A 21588-nucleotide genomic window follows, 5' to 3' on the forward strand; every position below is an offset into this window, starting at 1 on the left:
TTTCCAGTTTCCCCCAAAGTATTCTTTTTTAACCTGTACATTTTGTTTCTTTTCACTTCTGGGCCCAGGGCACATTTGCATGGCTGAGCATGTGGGTCACGTGGAAGACATTCGCAGGAAGAGAGGACAGCAGAAATGTGCTCGTAGAAGGCTAGATGCAGAACAAACAAGGTCCTGCTTTCATGTAACAGGTGTACAACGGGCAGGGAAACTGCCCAAGTGAATGGGACTCGTCCTCGCTGGAGGCGGAACAGGGAGGTGACCGAGGGCTCAGGAGCCCTGGAAGGACTAACTGGTCAGAAATACCAGCTCTCTGCTAATGAGAAGACGATCTTCAATAGCACACCTTAACTCAAGCCTTTTCTCCCAGACTTTCCCCTCTTTGCTACAGGTAAGGTTACCTCCTGTGTGCACAGGCCCATGGGCAGAACGGGAGACCATATCTCCCCTGGGCCGTTCTCTGGTCCCCACACTTCTGGGTTTACTTACATGGAACGGTTACCCCTTCACCTGCCACGGGACCCTGGTCTGTGCTCACCTGGCCACCTCCTTAGGTCATTACCACCAACTGGACCTACAAAGCCCACCTTCCCCATGCCGGGCCCACTCTGCCAAGACATCATTCCTCACCCGAGTTGGACAGTATATGAAGGTGAATCAGAACAGAACTCACACCTCAGACTCACATCCTTTCTCCACTGCAAAGATAAGCTAAGAGATTTTTATTGCATTAATAATTAAGGGTATACTAATATCTCAAAATACTGAATTATTTCAGACATACGATTACAATAGTCATACAATGAATAGAGTGGGGACAGGAACCAACACACTGGAGGAACACATCTGTATTGTACATCAAAATCAATGGCAAATATTTCTCCAATTATTCTTAGAAAAATACTAGACACGTTAGAAGCTGAAAAGCTTTGCTTAAAAATAACCTGTACGTACAGGATAAGCTTAGACCTTCAAAAACCAGATAAAAATTGGCAAAGTAAAACAAATGAGCAACACTGGTTAAGCATCTCGCACATACTAACTTGTATCACATACACTATACCAAGGCATTGTAGCAAAATAAAGCATCCCACTGTACTTAGGAGACTTATTCATTACATTACTTTTCATAACTACTTCATTAGAGGTCGACTGACTTTAGTCTAATTTGGGTAAAGGCTGACCTGAAAGCAAAGCTGTCTGCATGTGAGGTAAAGAAAGCAAACATTCCCAGCCAGTTTTTGCATGAACATGGATTATACCGTTTAATGCAGACCCAAGGCCAAACATTTTTTGGGGGGTAGGTTTTACTTCCATTACAGGTTCTCTTCATGTAAGATCATAAAAATACAATACAGTGTCATGAGCCCAATTTAAAGTTACATGAGGCAGCTCCTATGAACACAGCTCCCAACCGGGGACAAGAAAAGCTAAATCCCATGTCACTAGGGTTCCTTATGGGAAAGTCATCAGGTGCAAGGAACTAGGACAGGTTGGACAGGAGACGCCACGCCTTAAGTCACTTGAGGATGAGCTGATCATCTCGATGACCAAAAAGAACCCACGCGAGAAATCCGCAACGGCTCTCAAGACTTCCCTCCACTTACAGGCAGTGCTCAGAGCTGAGCGGCACGAGCCGTCTCTAGAAAAGCTACAGAACACCTTGTTTGAAATGAACAGTACAGGCAGGTCCCTTTTGGAAGAACAATGGATACTTTTAAAGGAAATGCTGACATTTAACCTTCAAATCTGACATTGAAAATGATGTAGAGCCTGGGGCAGGACATGCCTCAAGTGCTTGAGAGGAAGCCTTGATTTCCCAGGGGGGTAAACTGAGGCAGCACTTGAGTTTAAAAACTCCTTTTAAGAGCATCTGAAAATGATGATACAGAATAGCAGTCCTAAAAGGACTTGGGCCAAAATGAGCTCCCAGTGACCTGCACTGGGACCTGCAGGCACCAGGGGCTGGATGCGCACACAGGAGGGGCTCAAGGCCCAAAGACGCAAATGCCTTTTGACTTGGGCAATGCTGAGACAAAGCAGAAGTCTCTTGAGGGCCACACTTTTATCATCTTTTCGGTATTTAGGGCTATTCCCTTATCTCTTATTTTTAGCTGCCTACATAGTTACCAAATCATTATCTCTGAAAGAACATTACAGACTACCAGAGTCCAAAGCCATACTCTAGTAGGGTTACTGTGTGAAAGGTGACAACAGAAAGTCTGTTCGTCATCATGCTGGGGCCAACACGTTATCAAGGCACTTCAGAACTTTGGGAAATTCTTTTGTTCCCATCAACTGGCAGCCATAGAACTGGACCCCAGAAAGCACGTACGGAAATCTGTATACCCTTTAGCAGAAGGAAAAACACCACGCACAGACAGAGCTTACTGGCTCTTTCTGGCCCTACAGACACCTCCACGTGCCAGGGACGTGAGCCACGGAGCCCGGCAGAGGCTTAGAGCTGCTTTCACTGCTCAGTCCCAGGGTGCGAGGTGTTCAGACGCTAGGAGCAGCTCACCTCCTCGGACAAGCGAGCAAGGTCTGGTCCTGCAGAACCACTGGCGGATTCTGCTCGCCGCCGCCACAAAACGGCAGTGGGTGTGTGCAAGGAGTTTGTCCGTGATGCAGCCTTGAATAGAAGCAGCCCGGGACATGCTACACTCAGACAAGTCCGCTTAGGTTTAGCACAACCTGACACCGGTAACTAATCTCCAGCTTTCATGATCTTGCCACAGAGATGGGTATTTCCTTTTTTTTTTTAAAAAGATCTCCTAACTTCACTTAAATGTTCCCATCCTTACTGATGACTACAGAAAATTGTAAATTCAGACTTTACAACAAAATCTTGAAGGTAATTAGTTGGCGTTTTATCCCTTCAGTGCAGCCTCAAAGGTTTTTTTGCTATTAATTTTCATAATTTTCTGATGCACATGAAAATAAGATTTTCCCCTCTAAATGAAGAGTATGGGGGAAAATACAGACACCATTTTCCAGCATTTTCCAAAAAATGCTTATGAAAAAACAGAAAATCTGAAAACAAACAAAAACACCCCTACCCTATTAACTTGGGTTGGACCAATCAGGCCTTAGAAACAAAGAAAAAAAACCCCAAACCCTTCTGCTTTATGTAGCATAATAGAACATATCATTGTTTGCTTTTGTGTTTGGACCTTACTTCCACCTAACCAAAAATTTCCCCCTTTCTCATAATTGTTCTAGTGTTTTATCAGGTTATGTCTGTATGTAGATCCCGAAAGATCTGCATTTCAATGCTTGCACAACCCACTTAAAAATGACAAAAGCTGCCCATTCCACTTTCTGATTAAAAAAAACCCCCCAAAACCACACCACAACATACAGATAATGATCCCAATGGAAAAGTTAACATGCTGTAATGACAGTTGTTTGGCAACATCAAAAACAGCAGAGATACTGAATATAATTTGCTTAAATCATAAAAATGGAGACTGAAATCTGCATGTATAAATCACATTTAGGCTCAACGAACTGAAAGCTCTCTATAAATACATAGAAGTATATATAAAGTGCAAAACAAGAAGTATCAACCGTGAGATGGGTAGTGTTTAGTACTCCCATTCATCGGATTTCAAGTCGAGATAGCTGAGGATGTTCTGGGCGAGCTTCACCGCCTGTTTCCTGGCAGCCTTACACTTCTCTTCTCCTTGTGGGTCGACGGCGTCCAGGGCCAGCAGCTGCTTGGTGAGCAGCTCTTCCAGCCTGATGTAGTTCTTATCAGTTCGGTTCCCATCAAATGAAAGAACTTCCCCCTGGATCTCGGCCAAGTTTCCAAGGATGTTCCAGACCGCTTTATGGGACGGGTGCTCCTCACAAGCAAACGCCTTCCTCTTCTCCAGGGCCTCCTTCAAGTCAATGTAGGTTATCAGGGTTTGCACCTCAATCACCGCTCTTCTCCGAGCTTCCCGGATACAAGGGTTCTTCTCGAGACTGATCTCATCCAACTGTCCAATCAGACCCTGCAATTCTGTTTTGGAGCTCAGGTATAATTCAGGAGGATTTTGTGCTTGAAGAAGTTCATTTTTTATTTCTCTCATTCTCTTGAGGACCTTTTCTATTTTTAAAATAGAATGATTCTGTCCCAGGTCAAATGCATAAGTAGTATCTGCTTCCTCTTCCAAATCCAAATATTTCAGTAATTTGTTGATATCTTCCACAACCTCCCGCCGATAATTTCTGATTTCCGTACGCCCGCACACATCCAGAGCATCCAGATCTGCAATCAGGCCCGAGAGCACACAGGATAAGTGCCTGCAAGTCTCATTATTATTGTTCACTCCCATCAGAAGTGCGATCAGAGTGCCCCTGGCCTTGTTCACCTCACACATCACCGAGTTGATTTTGGCCACTGAAGGATGCACATCCTCGGAAAGCGGCAGAGAAGGCTGCTTTTTCACGCAGTCTTCCATGATCTCTTGCACTGCACAGATTTTGGTTAAAGTGTGATACCTCGCTTTCCGCAAGGAGACCTTCCCTCCGGTTTTGACATGTGTCAGCCTCAGGATGATATCCTGGATGCCTTCTTCAAATTCATCAGTTACACAGTTGCCCCCACTATAAAATGGCACAATCTTCTCTTTCACCAGGGACTGGGCTTCTTTAAAGATGTTCTGTATTTCAATCCGGTGTGGGTGGTTTGCATTCTGCTCCAACTCTTTGAGAAGACGCTCTGTCTCTTGTGCCGCCCTCTTCCTCGCTTGCTGAATATCTCCTTTTCCTTCAGTATCTACAGAGTCTATTTCAAAAAGTTGTTTCGTTAGAAACCTCTCCAGTTTCTTGTAATTCTTGTCATCTGACAGACCACTGAAGCCAATTACTTGCTGTTCTATACTTTTTACTTCCTTTTGGATTTCCTGAAGCCTACTGATAGAAGGATGTTGGTTTCCCATATCCATACTTTTGTTGTGTTCGGTTTTACAAGCACTAAAAAAATGACAAGAAGGCCAAATTACACAAAGTCTCTACAGAAAGGTAATGGTATATTCATTTATTCTGAAATTCTCATTTTAAAAAGATATATTCAAGAAAAAGGGCCCATCATTACTGGGATCTAAACAACAGTCATACTCAAGTACACAGAGTGTGACTAATCCACTTTCCTGAAAATCACTTACACAAAGCAGTGATTAAGAAGACAGGATGCTGCAGTGGGGAATGAGCTGGAGCTCTGAGCCTGTGAATCTCCAGTGTCCACAGCTGGAAGACAGTAGCATATGTCTTTACACGTGCCGCCCGAGGTCAACCACCAGCTTGGAGACAGCACAAGCATCTTATGTAATATTAACACTGGCCCTGGTCGTTGGCAACAGCAGGGCACCTTTGTGGATGTAAAACAGTAGCTCGTTTAACCTTCAAAGGTAACAGTGCCATCCCAGCACCCCTCTGGCCCGAGAGCTGTACCTGGTTTCCAGAAAACGTAACTCTAAGTGAAACAAATAGCAGGGATCCCAGTCACCCCCGAAAGTCCCGCTTCTGCGGTTCCTCTCCACCCTCATACGCTTCTACAAAGCTACCCTGCTTCCCCCGGCCCCCTCTGAGTACCTCGCACATCTTCCCTCCGCAGGAAAGGAAAGGTGAACTGGCACCGTGTTAAAAGCACCGCCTCGGCCTTTGGAGGGCTAGTACCTCCCCAGGCCCCATCATGTTCCCCCCGCCGCCCCCAAATGCGACAACTATGAACAATTCGTTCATTAGCCGCCCATTGAGAGTCCGGAATGGCTTAACACATTTCCCCCCATGCTCTTGCGTTTCTACCAGCCGGCTCACGGAGGAGGACGGGTGATGAGTTGACACCAATCCCTTGCGGGTGTCCGGCCAGGAACACGCCTCTGGAGGCCCACGAAGGCAGGCTGCCCGGCTTCTCCCCCCGCCGCCCTTCCCTGCCAGCCCTTTACCCAGAAAGAGGCCTAAGCTGGTTTGGTCTTGGTTTCCCGTGGGTGAGGTGGCGAGGTGGAAGGTCAGCCCTTCACGGGGTGCGGCACCGGAGCTGGGCCCCTAGCTGCATCCCTCTCACCCTGCCGGCTAGGCGTGACCCGGGCGGCCGGTGAAGGGGCCGGCGGTGGCGCGGCAGCTACTGGCCGCAGCGGCCGCTCCGGGCGTCTCGCCCGGACCCCCGACGCGCCCGCCGGCCCTGACCTCACAATGGCCCGCGCGGGGAGGGGGCGCCCGCGCTCGGAGCCCCCCGGGCGGGCTTGGAAGCCCCCGGAGCAGCGCGAGCGGGCCGGCCCGCGTCCGACGCAGGCAGGACGCGGCGCCTGGCCGAGGCCCGGTCGGGCGGGAGCAGGGGGCGCGCCGGCGCAGGGGTGGCTCGCGGGCCCTCCAGCCGCCGCTCGGCGCTCACCTGTGCCTCCCGCGCCATCGCGCGCTCCGGCGCCGACGTCCAGCGGCTCCGCGGCTTCCGCGGTCGCCAGCCCCGCGGCCCCGTCCCGGGCCGAACAGCCCTCGCCCTGGGAAAAACGTCCTCCGGCGCCGCCCCGCGCCCGCGCCGACGCCGCCACTACCGCCTGGCACGGCAGCCCGGAACGGCCCGCGGCCCAAGAGCAGCCGCCGGATCCCCGCCCCGCGCCGGTCGCCCGCGAGGCCGGTCTTACGCTGGGAAAGCGCACGGTCGGCCGCGCCGCTCCCTCCCGCCGGCTTTACGACCGTGCCGTAAGGCAGCCCCTCGCGCCGGCGCGGCTCTGCCGTGCGCTGCGGCAGCCCGGGGACGCTGGCCATGGCGGCCTTGCGAAGCTCGAGGAGGGCTTTTCTCCCTCCGCTCTGCCGTGCCTTCGCTGGCCCCGGCTGTCAGCTCGCCCCGGAGCGCGGCGCGGAGCGCAGGGATGCGGCGTCCGGCCGGGTGAGCGGGGGTCCTGCAGAGGGCGGGCCGGGAGGCGGGCCGCCAGAGGACTGACCCGGGGACACCTGTGGGCCCCGCACCCCTTCGTGCCCGGCTGCGGCGTCAGCCGGACCCTCCGGGAGCAGGGCCCGCGGGGGGCGGGGGCGCGGAGAGTCGGCAGTCTCCCGCGCGAGGGGCGCCCGACCTCCCGGCCTCGGAGCCCCCAGTGTCCTGCGTCAGCCGCCTTGGTGTCCTGGGGCCGAGGGTGTCGCTGCCACCCCGGGCGCCGTTGACAGAACTTTTGCGAATGCAGCAGAGTCGGCTGGCGACTTTGTACGCACCTTTGCGCTCCTCGAGGATGATTCCTATAGTTGAAGAGCTCTTGATGTGCACAGCATGTTTTGTTTTGGTCTGCGTTTTGTCTTCGTTAAGATTATTCGCGGGTTTCTCCAAGCGACGGCACACTTAGTCGTTGTATTTTGCAGGACTGCCCCTTGAATAGTTTTTCTTGTTTGGAAACTATGTGCATACGCGCATTTCACGGGTGGAAGGTTAATGGTCAATAACCTGTAGCAACAAAAAATGACAGTTTTTATAAACTGCACTTCTTTGGGGAAGGATGTTTTGTCTACGAAGTCCTAGGCTTTGATTCCAACCGTCATACGAGAATGTTGACTGAGGTGTGGAATGGGCTGCAGATAAAATATTTAAACAAAGCACACGTATACTAACTCCGAATTTGCCAACAGGCTAAGGACGGAGGCGGGAGAACCTGGGGTAGAAAAGCCAGTTAAGAATTCCAGAATGTGCCTGCCTGTAAATTTTCATTTATTTTAGTTTGTTACTGTTAGCTGCTTTTATAAACGCAGCTTTGAAGTTCTGTCTAGTTTTCAGTTTAGACAAGAAGTTAGCAGGGCGACTGGTCCCCTGACTCAGTTCCCTGTTACAGTGGCCACAGCTGTGACTTACATTCCTACAACATAGAAACCCACCCAGCATCTCAGTCTTTGGGCAGGAAGATATTCATGTATTTGAAAATGCTCTGGAAGGGCAGACTTCTCACATCAACAAGTGTCCCTAGGATGAGGACTTACCGTAGCTTATTTTGTGAACTAGTGCTGGAAAAAAGAGCACACAAGGGGCACCTGGCTGGCTCAGTCGGCGGAGCACACAACTCTTGATCTCGGGACTGTGAGTTCCAGCCCCGACATTGAGTGTAGAGATTACTTAAAAATAAAATCTTAAAAAGAAAAAAAAGAACACCACACACAGTTTTCTTTATTGTCACATAGCCTTGTGATTAAAATAAATCTTACCGTGGGTCTAATCCTCAAGATGAGACCTTTCTTCCTATTGTAGTCCCAAGTGACTAGGAAGCTGGTGCCGCTCACCTGTCTAAGCCTGTGACGGTGTTGATTGTGATGATGCTGAAAAGTGAAGCAGCTGGCCCATGAGTCAGACCTTGTTCTGTTCTAGCATTATGACTTGTGGTGTTGTGTTTTTTTTGTTTTGTTTTGTTTTTTAGGATGTGTGCCCCATTATGCTAGATATTATATGGAACTTAAAGGAACAGTTCTTACTTCAGGGCATTTTGTGTTTCCTATGTGTTTGGTCTTGTCTTTGTTTGCTGAGTATATGGCTGGTTCTCCAGGTAATTAAATTCCTGCAGCACAGAGAGATTGTTGTCTTTCAGACTTTGATTTTAAATATTAGGTCTTCTTAAAAGTAACAGGTTGTAAACCTGTTTTCTTTATTTAAATAGATGTGTTTTAATCCTGTATGTTTAGTTCACACAACATATTTTTAATTAACTTTTTTTTTTTTTTAAAGATTTTATTTATTTGACAGAGAGAGACCCAGCGAGAGAGGGAACCCAAGCAGGGGGAGTGGGAGAGAGAGAAGCAGGCTTCCCACGGAGCAGGGAGCCCGATGCGGGGCTCTATCCCAGGACCCTGGGATCATGACCCGAGCCGAAGGCAGACGCCTAACGACTGAGCCACCCAGGCGCCCCTTTAATTAATTTTTTAAATTTAATTCCAGTATAGTTACCATACAGTGTTATATTAGTTTCAGGTATACAATATAGTGATTCAGCACTTCCATACATGACCCAGTGCTCATCACAAGTGCGCTCCTTAAGCCCCATCCTCTATTTCCCCTATCCCCCCGGTAACCATCAGTGTGTTCTCTGTAATTAAGAGTCTGTTTCTTGGGGCGCCTGGGTGGCTCAGATGGTTAAGCGTCTGCCTTTGGCTCAGGTCATGATCCCAGGGTCCTGGGATCGAGCTCCACATAGGGCTCCTGGCTCAGCGGGGAGCCTGCTTCTCCCTCTGCCCCTCCCCCTGCTTGTGCTCTCTCTCTCTCTCTCTCTCTCTGTATCTCTGTCTCAAATGTATAAATAAAATCTTTAAAAAAAAAAAAAAGAAGAGTCTGTTTCTTGGTTTGTCTGCCTCTTTTTTCTTTCCTTTCTTTGCTCCTTAGTTTTGTTTCTTAAATTGCACACATGAGTCTTTCACTGACTTACTTATTTCACTTAGCATGATACTTTCTAGATCCATCCATGTTATTGCAAATGGCAAGATTTCATTCATCAATCAGTGGACCCTTGGGCTGCTTCCAGATCTTGGCTATTGTCGATAATGCTACTATAAACACAGGGGTGCATGTATCCCTTTGAATTAGTGTTTCTGTATTCTTTGGGTAAATACCCCGTAGTGTGATTATTGGATCGTAGGGTAATTCTATTTTTAACTTGTTGAGGAACCTCTATACCGTTTTCCACAGTGGCTGCACCAGTTTGCATTCCCATCAACAGTGCGGGAGGGTTCCCCTTTCTCCACATCCTCACCAACATCTGTTGTTTCACACTACGTATTTTTCATTAATTCTTTGTTCTCCATTGGAATTAAGGAGAGCTGCTTTTTTTTTTTTTTTTTTAAAGATTTTATTTATTTATTTGACAGAGAGAGAGACACAATGAGAGAGGGAACACAAGCAGGGGGAGTGGGAGAGGGAGAAGCAGGCTTCCCGCCGAGCAGGGAGCCCGATGCGGGGCTCGATCCCAGGACCCTGGGATCATGACCTGAGCTGAAGGCAGATGCTTAACGACTGAGCCATCCAGGCGCCCCTAAGGAGAGCTGCTTTTAGGGTCTACATGATTTATTCCCATCTCCTATCTTTGTACCACTTTTTCTTCCAAACCCAACTTAAAAAGTCAGCTCTTGGGGCACCTGGGTGGCGCAGTCAGTTGAGCATCCGACTCTTGATTTTGGCTCAGGTCATGATCTTAGGGTCACAGTGTTGAGCCCCATGTCGGGCTCGGGCTCGCACTCAGCGGTGTCTACTTAAGATTCTCTCCCTCTCCCTCTGCCTCTCCCCCATACCCTCTCTCTCAAATGAATAAATAAATTAAAAAAGAAAAGTCAGCTCTTGGGGCGCCTGGGTGGCTCAGTCGATTAAGTGCCTGCCTTCGGCTCAGGTCATGATCCCAGGGTCCTGGGATCAAGCCTCGCGTTGGGCTCCCTGCTCGGTGGGAAGCCTGCTTCTGCCTCTCCCTCTGCCTGCCACTTCCCCTGCTTGTGCATTTTCTCTCTCAAATAAATAAAATCTTTAAAAAAAAGAAAAGAAGGGGCGTTTGGGTGGCTCAATTGTTAGGCGTCTGCCTTTGGCTCAGGTCATGATCCCAGGGTCCTAGGATTGAATCCCACATCTGTCAGGCTCCAGGCTTAGTGGGTAGTCTGCTTGTGGGATTCTCTCTTCCTCTCCCTCTTCCCCTCCCCTCTCTCAAATAAATAAATCTTAAAAAAAAAAAATGTGTGGTTAAACTCCCATTATTCTCGAGACAAGGGCCCAAGGCCCAGAGAGGTGGAGTGACTGGCCTGGTGTTACCCAGCAGAATCAGGGCTAAAGGGAGCTGTTCTCATTCTCAGTCTGGTGTTCTCTTGTCGCCACGTGCTTTTTCATCGAGTGAAGTGATTATAGGGTTTCCCCTTATTCTGTTAATGTGGGCAATTGCACTCATTTCTTGTTACTTATGGGAAATTTAAAACATGCAAAAATAGAAGATTATAAAGAATTGCTGTGTATCCAGTACCCTACTTGTATAGTTATCTACTCGGGGGTGTTTATCTCATCTTTACCCCATCCCTCCCCCCACTCCCGGATAATTTTGTGGCAAATATCAGACTGCATACTTCATTTGTAACTATTTCCATATGTATCTTTAAAAGATACGGATTTTGGGACGCCTGGGTGTCTCAGTTGGTTAAGCATCTGCCTTCAGCTCAGGTCATGATCCCAGGCTCATGGGATTGAGCACCCCCATCAGGCTCCTTGCTCACTGGGGAGCCTGCGTCTCCTTCTGCCTGCCCGTCCCCCTGCTTGTGCTCTCTTTCTCTCTCTGACAAATGAATAAATAAAATCTTGTATATAAAGGGACGCCTGGGTGGCTCAGTTGGTTAAGCGTCTGCCTTTGGCTCAGGTCATGATTCCAGGGTCCTGGGATTGAGTCCCACATTGGGCTCCCTGCTCAATGGGGAGCCTGCTTCTCCCTCTGCCTCTGCCTCTCCCCCTGCTTGTGCTCTCTCTCTCTCTCTCTCTCTGTGTCAAATAAATAAATAAAATCTTTTAAAAAAATAAATAAAAAATATAAAAGACACGGATTTTAAAAATACATATAAACATAATAACTGAAATATTATAATTCCTTAATTCCAGCAAATGTTCAGTGTTCAGGTTTTTCCGATGGTCTTAGAAGTCTTTTTTTTTTTTTTTACGTTTGCTTGTATCAGGATGCAAATAAGGTCTACACATTGCAATTGATTGATACTCTTTTATTTCTCTTTTGATCTATAGGTTTTGACCATCCCCTTCCACTTTTCAAAGCAGTTTACTGGGAGCAGGGGAAGGATGTATCCTGTAGAATTTCCCACAGTCTGCGTTTTGCTGTTGACTTTCCCCTGGTGTAATTTAATGTGTTCCTCCCATCTGTGTGTTTCCTGTAAATGGACAGCTGCAATCTAGAGCCTTGACCACATTTAGATTTGACTTTTTTTTTTTTTTGAGATGACTACTTCATTGGGAATTTGTCTTCTTCCATCAGGATTGATTGATTTTCCGATGTTAAACCAAGCTTTCACTCCCAGTATGAACCCAGTTTGGTCCTGATGTGCTGGTCTTTCGATGTGCTGCTGACTGTGGTATGCCGAGGCGTCCAGCCTCTGTCTAGATGGGAGGCAGGGGATTCCGGCCCTCCAGAAGGTCAGACTTCCAGTTTCCATCTCAGAAGTGTCAGGACGATAGACCAGGAAACACCTGCAGGAACACTAAAATTGGCCAACATTTGTTCCTTTCATCTTTGCCCACTGGTTTCCCCAGTGGCTCATGGTGTGACACCTTAACTCAGGAGCTCTGTGGTATGTATAGGTACTTCTGGGAAGGAGGGCCTGGGGGAAAGTCCTCCATTCCAAATCCTGGCTTGGGGGGCGCGGGCAGAGCAGGAGTGTGCCGGGAGAGCTCGGGGGCCTGCTGTGAAGCGGAAGGGATGGAGAATGAAGCGGGGCCTACACAGCGGGACCAGGAGAAGCCCAGCACGGGGCTGCCTGGCTGGCAGTTTGCACTTCAAGAGGAAAGACTGGAAGGTTAGTGCCCCACCAGACACAGTGATGAAAACTCAGTCTGACAAGTAGCTGCATGCACAGTCCTTCCTCTGTGAAGAGGCAGAAACTGTCGGGTCGCTTGCCAGCGGAGCTGTTGGGTCCCAGCTTGTGCGGCGCCCGCCCCCCGCCCCTACCAAGACAGCCAGTCCCCTTCGCGCCAGCCGCGCATTACATGCTGGTGCTGTAAGAGCCACAAATTACAGTAATTACTCTAACCTCAAAGGGATTCTTCCTTTTTACAGAAGGACTTTTTCCTCCCCCAAACCCCTTCTCCTCCCTTTTAAATAGCCGTTCTTGGATGTACAAAGACGGAACCTATATTTATAGGGGAGAGAGAGGAGCCACCTCTGCTACAATTAAGATAGGATCTCTCAGGTTATCATGGAGAACTGAGGGTGGTTGACAGAGCTCTCCCGTCATGCAGAGTGCTTGAGCGATCACGAAGCGACAGATGGAAGAGTAACTGAACTCTTCTGGTGCCACTTTGAGCTTCCTTCGTTCCATGTGGGTCGGTTGAAAAAGCCATGAATTGTTGGGATGGCTCCTTGACGTTTCCTGATAGGCAGCCTGTAAGAAGAGGAGACGGGTCCAGGTCTGAAAGGTGGTAAAACTGGTGAAGCACAGTTAGGGTGAAGCCTGCCCGTCTGTCCCCTTGCTGCTGTCCTTCAGTGTCGTCGGTCAGCTTGGGGAAGGGGAGGAGCCCCCAGCTTGGGATGGAAGTCCGCAGGGGTGAGCCTGGGCTGGCCATCTCTGTTTCCACCCACTGGGTCCCTTTGTGTGAATCACCTTTAGTTTCTAAGACTAAAGGCTTTGGGGCAGAAGTCCAGAAATATTCGTGGAGGGTTTTTTTAAAAGGCTTTTTCCAATAAAATGGAAACTAGAGATCATATATTGTTTTTAGAATGATGGATAAAATGTGAAAGTTCTACATATTGCCATCCTGCTGTTGCCTTCTGAGAAGGATTGTTAGGCCAGTCTGGTATCAGATCAGGATTTGATGATGACAAGCAGCAGTTTCAGGTCTTAGGGAAGCTGATTAGGGTGTCTTTCTGCCAGCAGGGCCCTGTTGCTGTCACACAGGAAGGAGGAATTCAGTCCCCTCTGTGGACTCGCTGGCCCTTCATTTGGAACTTTCCACCTTGGCCGGGCCTCTTCTTCTTTCTTTTTTTTTTTTTTAAAGATTTTATTTATTTATTTGACAGAGAGAGACACAGCGAGAGAGGGAACACAAGCAGGGGGAGTGGGAGAGGGAGAAGCAGGCTTCCTTTGGAGCAGGGAGCCCGATGTGGGGCTTGATCCCAGGACCCTGGGATCATGACCTGAGCTGAAGGCAGACGCCCAACGACTGAGCCACCCAGGCACCTAACTGTGCCTCTTCTAAAGTGTCCAGCTTTGGGCGCCTGGGTGGCTCAGTTGGTTAAGCGACTGCCTTCGGCTCAGGTCATGATCCTGGAGTCCCGGGATCGAGTCCCGCATCGGGCTCCCTGCTCGGCAGGGAGTCTGCTTCTCCCTCTGACCCTCCCCCCTCTCATGTACTCGCTCTCTCTCATTCTCTCTCTCTCAAATAAATAAAAATAAAATCTTTAAAAAAATAAAAATAAAAAAAATAAAGTGTCCAGCTTTGCCTGAGAAAGACACTTCAGAAGTACTAGGCAAAAGTAAACACGATCAAACGTAGGGATGTCAGAATCTGCAAGAAATGAATGCAGAATGAAGTCAGACTGAGCAGGTCTGTAGGGCGCAGCACTCCGGTGTGGGTGGGGACCTGCAGCAGTCGTGGCCACGCAAAGGTGACAGCGGTGGCTGGACTGACCCCCCCCCCCCCAGTCAGCTGGTCAGTCTGGCTCCCACGTCCTCTGCCGCTCTGGCCTGGCCAGCTACACCAGCCCCTCCCTGTTCTCCCACTGTGCGTGAGTCTGACTCCAGAACGCTCAGTGAGGCTCTGCTGCTCTGACTATCCAGACTTTGGAAAATCTAGAAACTTGTCAGGAACTAACAGTTAAGGATCCTCAAGAACCCAAAATGTAGGGGCGCGTGGGTGGCCCAGTCCTTAAGCGACTGCCTTCAGCTCAGGTCATGATCCCAGGGTCCTGGGATCGAGCCCTGCATCGGGCTCCCTGCTTGGCATGGAGCCTGCTTCTCCCTCTGCCTCTGCCCCTGCTTGTGTTCCCTCTCTCGCTGTGTCTCTGTCAAATAAATAAATCAAATCTTAAAAAAAAAGAAAAAGAACCCAAAATGTAAAGAACACTCGACAGCAATGACTTTTGGTTCGTTCAGAACTCCTGAACATTCTGGGGCGCCTGGGTGGCTCAGTCGTTAAGCGTCTGCCTTCGGCTCAGGTCATGATCCCAGGGTCCTGGGATCGAGCCCCACATCGGACTCCCTGCTCCGCGGGAAGCCTGCTTCTCCCTCTCCCACTCCCCCTGCTTGTGTTCCCTCTCTCGCTGTCTCCCTCTCTGTCAAATAAATAAATAAAATCTTTAAAAAAAAAAAAAAAAAGAACTCCTGAACATTCTGATGCTAGTTCATCAATAATTGCCATCTCTGATTTGTTAGGTGTCTTTCCACCAAATAGTTCATATATATTGAGCTTTTTGAAGATGGAGTGGATTTCTTGCATAAAGAGAGAGAGAGAGAGTCAACAGGAAAGATTAAGACTGGGAAGAACGTTGTTCCAACAAGTGCATGTTCCGACCGTAGAACAGACAGACGCTGCGGTCCGTGCCGCCGTGGGCTCGCAGTCTAGTGGGAAAAGCAGGCACGAACAAGCTGTGAGGAGCCACGGGGAGCACCTGGAGACGTGCCCTTGAACCTGTGGTCTGTGGTGATGGGGGTGGGGGGACCACAGGGAGAACATGCGCAGTCTGAGGAGGGACAGAAGCAGGCTGGTGTGTCATTGAAGGAGGCTCCTGTGTGGGGGGAGGGCAAAAGCTCAGACTGCCAGACCACAGGGAGGGGTTAGACTCTCTCCAGAGCGTAATGAGTAATCACTGAAGGTTTTAAGGGAAGGGGGAGCATGGTTTGATCGGGGGTTTTGGAGAGATTGCTTCGCTGCATCGCTGGGTATGGAGACAGAGTAGACAGGGAGGGTGCGGTCCCGAGGCAGCTGGAGCTGCTCAGACCGGCCCATCACAGGATTGTCACGGAGGCAGAAACAGGGCGCTCTGCGCACACACTGTAAACCTCGCCACAGGAGGAGATGGGTGCGGCTTTTGAATCCTTCAAGTCCTGGTGTGGGGATGCCAGAGTTCAGCGTCTCCTGGGGCCAGGGCAGAAACCAGGCCAGGATTGTGCAAAGCTTATTCCTTCAGCCCCAGAGGAGGAGGTTTCTCAAAGGATAGCATGTGACTCTTTCTAACTTTGGTCAGCAGTGGGTTCTTGCATCTGCTGCTGCGAGAAAAAGTGAAAGTATTGGCAGTGATCATGAAATAAGCTAACTTGAAACAGGTGGAAAGTTGTCAGTCTAGCAATATCATCCTCCAGAAGTCTGAAGGTGATAACAGAGGAAAAGTACTGGGGGAAGCAGCAGAGCCTGCTCAGCGGCATTGCTCAGAAAGTGAGGCTAATTGGGCAGAGCTTTTTTTTTTTTTTTTTAAAGATTTTATTTATTTTTTTGACAGAGACACAGTGAGAGAGGGAACACAAGCAGGGGGAGTGGGAGAGGGAGAAGCAGGCTTCCCGCTGAGCAGGGAGCCCGAGGCGGGGCTCGATCCCAGGACCCTGGGATCACGACCTGAGCCGAAGGCAGACGCTTAACAACTGAGCCACCCAGGCGCCCCGCATGTTTCACTTTTATCCTGTCCTTACTATCAAGTAACCTTTGTATCTGAAGTATACAAACTAGTCACTGGCAACCCCGGGTTGGCTAGTAATAGAAGATGTTGGCAGAAATCAGTGAAAGGACTGCAGTGAGGTAATGCTTGTGCCTAGAGAATGGTTGCAGTGAGAACAAAGGACGCACTGCTGGAGGGAATGTAAAGGCGCAGCTGCTCTGGGAAAGTTTGGCGGTTTCTCAAAAGGTTAAACATAGAGTTACCATATGACCCAGCAATCCTACTCCTATGTATACACTCAACGGAGTTGAAAACACAAAAATGTGTACACGAATAGTTACAGCAGCACTAGTCCTAAGAGCCCAAGGGGCGCCTGGGGGGGCGCAGTCAGTTGAGCCTCGGAATGTTGGTTTTGGTGCAGGTCGTGATCTCATGGTCATGGGATCGAGCTCCGCGTGGGGCTCCATGCTCAGCTCGGAGTCTGCTTGGGGTTCTTTCTTTCTCTCCCTCTGCGCCTCCTGCTGGTGTGCGCTCGCTCACTCTCGCTCTCTCAAAAATAAATAAAAATCTTAAAAAAAAATAGCCCCACGTGGAAACAACCCAGATGTTCTCAGCTGATGAATGGATAAACCAAATGTGTTCTATCCATACTATGAAATAGCAGTCAGCCGTACAAAGGCAGGAAGTACTGACACGTGCTACAACGGGGATGCGCCTTGAAAACAGTTACGTGAAGGAAGCCAGTCATGAAAGAGCACAGACTGTGTTATTCCATTTACATTAAATGTCCACAATAGGCAAAGCCGTTCAGGCGGAGAGTAGAGCATTGGTTGCCAAGAGCCAGGGGAGGGAGAACGGGGAGTGACTGCTCATGGAGACGGGGTTTCTTCTTGGGGTGGCGACAGTGTTCTGGATTGGCAGTGGTTGCACACCTCCGGGAACATGCTAAAAACACTGATTTGCATACTTTAACGGGGTTAATTTTATAGTATGTGAATCATTTCTCACCAAAGCTGTTGTTAAAACAATGAAAACAGTTTGTAAGAATCAATTGGCTCTGTGGAATTTACAAGGAAGGGTATCATAGTTTATTATTATTATTTGTGAAGTGTGTGCCACACATCCTTATATCAGCAAAGTTATAATCCTATACGTCCCTCAGGTGTACTAAACACGTACCAGCACATTGCTCAGGGGGCGGCCCCATCGATTCCTCACCACTGCCCCATGCTTCTCCCTGCTCCTCCACCTTACAGCTCCCAGATCCACCCCCAACCACAGCAGAGAAAGGCTCCGGGCTTCTCTGCCCCCACAGAGTGCTCACATCCCCCCAGAGCAGGACTGGCGGGGGCCGGGGGGGTCCCTCCTCGCACTCCTCTGGGGCCTCCTTCGGTGTCATCATTGCTCTGGAACTGTTGCTTGAATTTCAGGAACATCTCTGCACATCTATCTTGGCAAACGTTTCCAAGCATATTTTTTCTATGAAATAACAGTACTTTTATTTTTTTAAAGATTTTATTTATTTGAGAGAGGGAGGGAGGGAGAGCACAGAGGGAGAGTGAGAGGGAGAAGCAGACTCCCCACTGAGCCGGGAGCCCGATGTGGGGCTTGATCCCAGGACCCTGGGATCATGACCTGAGCCAAAGGCAGACACTTAACCAACTGAGCTGCCCAGGCGCCCCGAAATAACAGTACTTTTAATCTGTGATTATTGACATGCATTATAAGTTAAACATTTGTATAACAGGCTTTGACCATGGTTTTTTTTTTTTTTAATTTAAATTCAATTAATTAGCATATAATGTATGACTAGTTTCAGAGGCAGAGGTGATTCATCAGTCTTTTATAACACTCAGTGCTCATTACATCACGTGCCCTCCTTAATGTTCATCACCCAGTTACCCTATCCCACCACCCCCCTACACTTGGTTCTTTAGCTCAATTCTCAAGGTTGAGTCCAGGGACCTGAATGAATGTCAGCCCACATTGCGACAGGAGGGCTGAGGATTAGACACGGAGCTGAGCAGATGGGAACTCTCTTGCTAGGGCCCCTCCTTCCCTCCCATGCTGCTCGTGCCAGGTGGGCCATCATTAAACGCTAGCCACATTCTATTGGTAAAATGATTAGCTATTGTTTCTACTTTTTTCAAATTAAATTGTCAGTGAGTAGCCACGTAGACAAAATCTGCTTTAGGTTAAAATTTGCAAGCCCTGCATCTCTGTTTTTAGTGGCTTGGAAGTTGCATCTTGTAATGATGATCATGAAGTACTGAAATATCCTGAATGAAGTGCTTTCCCAAGGGAAAAGAAATATTAATTATGTTCATTTTTTTTTTTAAAGATTTTATTTATTTGGCAGAGAGAGACATGGCGAGAGAGGGAACACAAGCAGGGGGAATGGGAGAGGGAGAAGCAGACTCCCCGCTGAGCAGGGAGCCCAATGTGGGGCCCTGGGATCATGATCTGAGCCGAAGGCAGAGGCTTAACCACTGAGCCACCCAGGTGCCCCTGGTGTTTGTAAGTTTTAACCATTCTTTTAATTGACTTTGAGGTGTAATTTGTATACAGTGAAATGAATACACCCATTCAAAGTGTACATCTGATGAGTTTTAACAAACATGAATCTTTGCAGTTGCCACCCCAATAAGAGCAATCCCTTCCACCCTCAACTTGACAATCACTGATGTGACTAATTTTTTTCCTAGAATGCCACACAGTGCAATCCCATAGCACATCCTCTTTTGTGCCTGGCTCTTTCGGTCTGTATATTGTTCTAAGACTCATCCATGCTCCTTTCTGTTGCTGGTTTTCCAGTTTTTGATGCCGGGAGGGTGCATGGGAGATACTCTTATTGGAGGTGGAAGTCATGGTCAGTAGTGTGTTGTTGTTGTTGTTGTAAGTAACTTACAAGAGATTTCTAAATTGAGTGGTACTTTCCCCATGAGTTTTGGTTACATTGATCTTTTAACGGACAAATGGAAAGCTAGTCTTTTGACTACTCAAGTCATCTTTTTGTTTTAATATCGAGTTTATTGAAGCCCAGTTTATATACAGCAACACTCACTGCTGACAGACGTGTGCACCAGCGCCGCAATTCAAGATAGAGAACGTTTTCATCAGCCCAGAAAATTCCTTTGTAGTCAGCCCCTTCCTCCACCCCACCACCTGTCTTTTCCACAGTGTCCTTTGGATAGAATCCTACGGTCTGCAGCCTCTTGATGTGGCTTTTTCAGTGAACACGATGCATCTGAGATTCATCTGTGTTGCACGTAGTTGTGCACTATTGTTGAAGAGTACCCATTGTGTGGACGCACCATACTTTGTTTTTCCACTCACCAGTGGGAGGACATTTAGGCTCTTTTCAGCTTTTGGCAATTATAAATAAAGCCACTTTTAGCAGTCACATACAAGCTTTTGTGTGAACATACGTATTTGTTCATCTTGGATAAATACGTAGGAGTGGGTTGCTGAGTTATATGTGAGGTGTATGTTTAATGTGTAATGGACTGCCAGCTTTTCTCCAAAGTGGCTGCACCAGTTTGCATTCCCACCCGCGACGTGTAAGAGCTCATGTGTTTTACATCTTCAACAGCACTTGCTATTGTCAGACGCTTTTGGGGGTTGTTTTAACCATATTAAAAGATGTGTAGTGATATCTCATTGTGGTTTTGATGTGCATTTCCCTGAGGACTAGTAATGTTGAGCATGCTTTTATGTGCTTATTTGCCATCTATATATCTTCTTTGGAGAAAGTTTTATTTGGCTAATTTGCCCATTTTTAAATTGGGTTGTCTGTTTTCTTATTATTGAGTTTTGAGAAATTTTATATATTCTGGGAGTAAGTCCTTTTTCAGATTTGCATATATTTTCTCCCAGTCTGTGGCTTGTCTGTTTTATTTTGTGGATTGTGCTTTTGGTGTTGTATCTAAGCAATCGTTGCCTAGTCTAAGGTTGTAAACATTTTCTACTGTTTTAGAAGTTAGAGGTTTTATAGTTTTAGATTTTACGTTTAGGTCTTTGATCCATTTTGAGTTAGTTTTGTATACAGTACAAAGTAAGCTTGAGATGCTTTTTTTTTGCATTAGGATTGAATTACCCCAGTGCCATTCTTGAACATGTTCTGTATAATGTCCATGTTAATAATATTTATTATAATTCTTTTAACTTGGATATTCTCTGACAGATAGTCTTAAACAGAGGAAGCTAATGAGGGACTTTAATAAATCTAGACTGTTCATTTTATACTACTAGGGATTCGTTTAGTTTATGTTAACCCTGTGCATTTTGTTAAAGGTCTCAGGATTCTGCCCTCCAAGAAAATCTTGCCATGATTGGATAGGACCCCCAGATAAACATTCAAACCTTCGACCCGTTTACTTTTACATCCCCGAAAACGAATCACCGTTGGAACAAAAGCTAAGACAATTAAGACAAGAAACACAAGAATGGAACCAACAATTCTGGGCAAACCAGAATTTGACATTTCGTAAGGTAAGCTTAGATCAGAGGCCAAGTGAGAAAGAAATAACACAGATGGCCACGTGGGGGCGCTAAATCCTTAGTCTTTGCCTTTCTGTTACTTGGTCAGTCTCGGTCCCTCCCTCCCTCCCTTCTTCTCTCTCTCCCTCCCTCCCTCCCTCCATCCCTTTCCTTTCTCTCCCTTCCCTCTTTCATACAAATAAACGTATGTGAATGTATGTACGCATATAATTTTTAAGTCAATATTGTAACTCTACATAAGAAATACTGATCATCGTAACATCACAGATCTTGAGGCTTTCAAGTAGTTAAAAGGAGTAGCAGAGCCAGAACTAGAACAGGTCTGTGTGTGTGTTTATGAAAATATGGGTTTGTTTTTGTTTAGAGATTTTATTTATTTGTCGGAGAGAGAGAGTGAGAGAGAGAGGCAGGCAGAGGGAGAAGCAGGCTCCCCGCTGAGCAAGGAGCCTGATGTGGGACTCGGTCCCAGGACCCTGGGATCATGACCCGAGCCGAAGGCAGACGCTTAACTGACTGAGCCATCCAGCCATCCCGAAAATATGGGTTTTTGTGATGTGATTTCGTTCTGAGGATTCAGAATTCTTAACAGCACATTGTAAATGAACTATATGAGAAAGAAGTAGAAATATTCTAATGCAGAAGGAATGTATTTAAGCTTTGTATGTCTTACTGTTTGGGTGGGCTATGTCAAATGGACTATATTTTATTCTGTGCATTTATAAACAGTACCTCCCAAAGTTTATTAAACATCTTGTTTTCAAATCCTACTTCAAGCATGGGACTTTAAACCATATTCAGATGGCTT

The 21588-nt window shown here is 47.7% G+C and overlaps 3 protein-coding genes across 12 annotated transcripts in view; 2 read left to right on the plus strand and 1 right to left on the minus strand.

Moving 5' to 3' along the window:
• Nucleotides 1-2996, plus strand: part of TRMT61A (tRNA methyltransferase 61A) — a 26696-nt gene extending 23700 nt beyond the window's left edge. The window contains exon 4 of one of the 2 annotated variants that reach the window (XM_078054279.1): nt 69-2996. The gene's annotated coding sequence lies outside the window, so the exon portion shown is untranslated. The remainder of the gene's footprint in view (nt 1-68) is intronic. The other variant, XM_078054280.1, reaches the window with a different exon arrangement.
• On the minus strand, nt 688-8254 carry BAG5 (BAG cochaperone 5). Of its 6 annotated transcripts, none has more exons than XM_078054276.1 (3): nt 8170-8254; nt 7195-7420; nt 688-4962 (listed from the first exon to the last, which is right to left on the minus strand). In XM_078054276.1, exon 3 carries the CDS (start codon nt 4932-4934, stop codon nt 3588-3590), a length of 1347 nt encoding a protein of 448 aa, XP_077910402.1. In that variant the 5' UTR covers nt 4935-4962; nt 7195-7420; nt 8170-8254; the 3' UTR covers nt 688-3587. The 6 variants fall into 6 exon arrangements, with proteins under 6 accessions (XP_077910402.1, XP_077910403.1, XP_035957558.1 ...); XM_078054277.1 differs by lacking the exons at nt 7195-7420; nt 8170-8254 and adding exons at nt 5154-5235; nt 6380-6616; XM_036101665.2 differs by lacking the exons at nt 7195-7420; nt 8170-8254 and adding exons at nt 5154-5235; nt 5934-5951.
• Nucleotides 6631-21588, plus strand: part of COA8 (cytochrome c oxidase assembly factor 8) — a 68348-nt gene continuing 53390 nt past the window's right edge. Inside the window, exons 1-2 of one of the 4 annotated variants that reach the window (XM_036101690.2) lie at nt 6631-6874; nt 20577-20774. In XM_036101690.2, coding sequence (XP_035957583.1) covers nt 6752-6874; nt 20577-20774 — 321 coding nt within the window. In that variant the 5' untranslated portion in view covers nt 6631-6751. The remainder of the gene's footprint in view (nt 6875-20576; nt 20775-21588) is intronic. The other 3 variants (XM_036101689.2, XM_078054282.1, XM_036101688.2) reach the window with 3 other exon arrangements.

This window comes from Halichoerus grypus, chromosome 8, assembly GCF_964656455.1.
Source record: "Halichoerus grypus chromosome 8, mHalGry1.hap1.1, whole genome shotgun sequence".
Lineage (NCBI taxonomy): Eukaryota > Metazoa > Chordata > Mammalia > Carnivora > Phocidae > Halichoerus > Halichoerus grypus.

Bases quoted from the DNA above. Each gene is read 5' to 3' on its own strand.
- BAG5 (XM_078054276.1), bottom strand. From the start codon at position 4,934: ATGGATATGGGAAACCAACATCCTTCTATCAGTAGGCTTCAGGAAATC.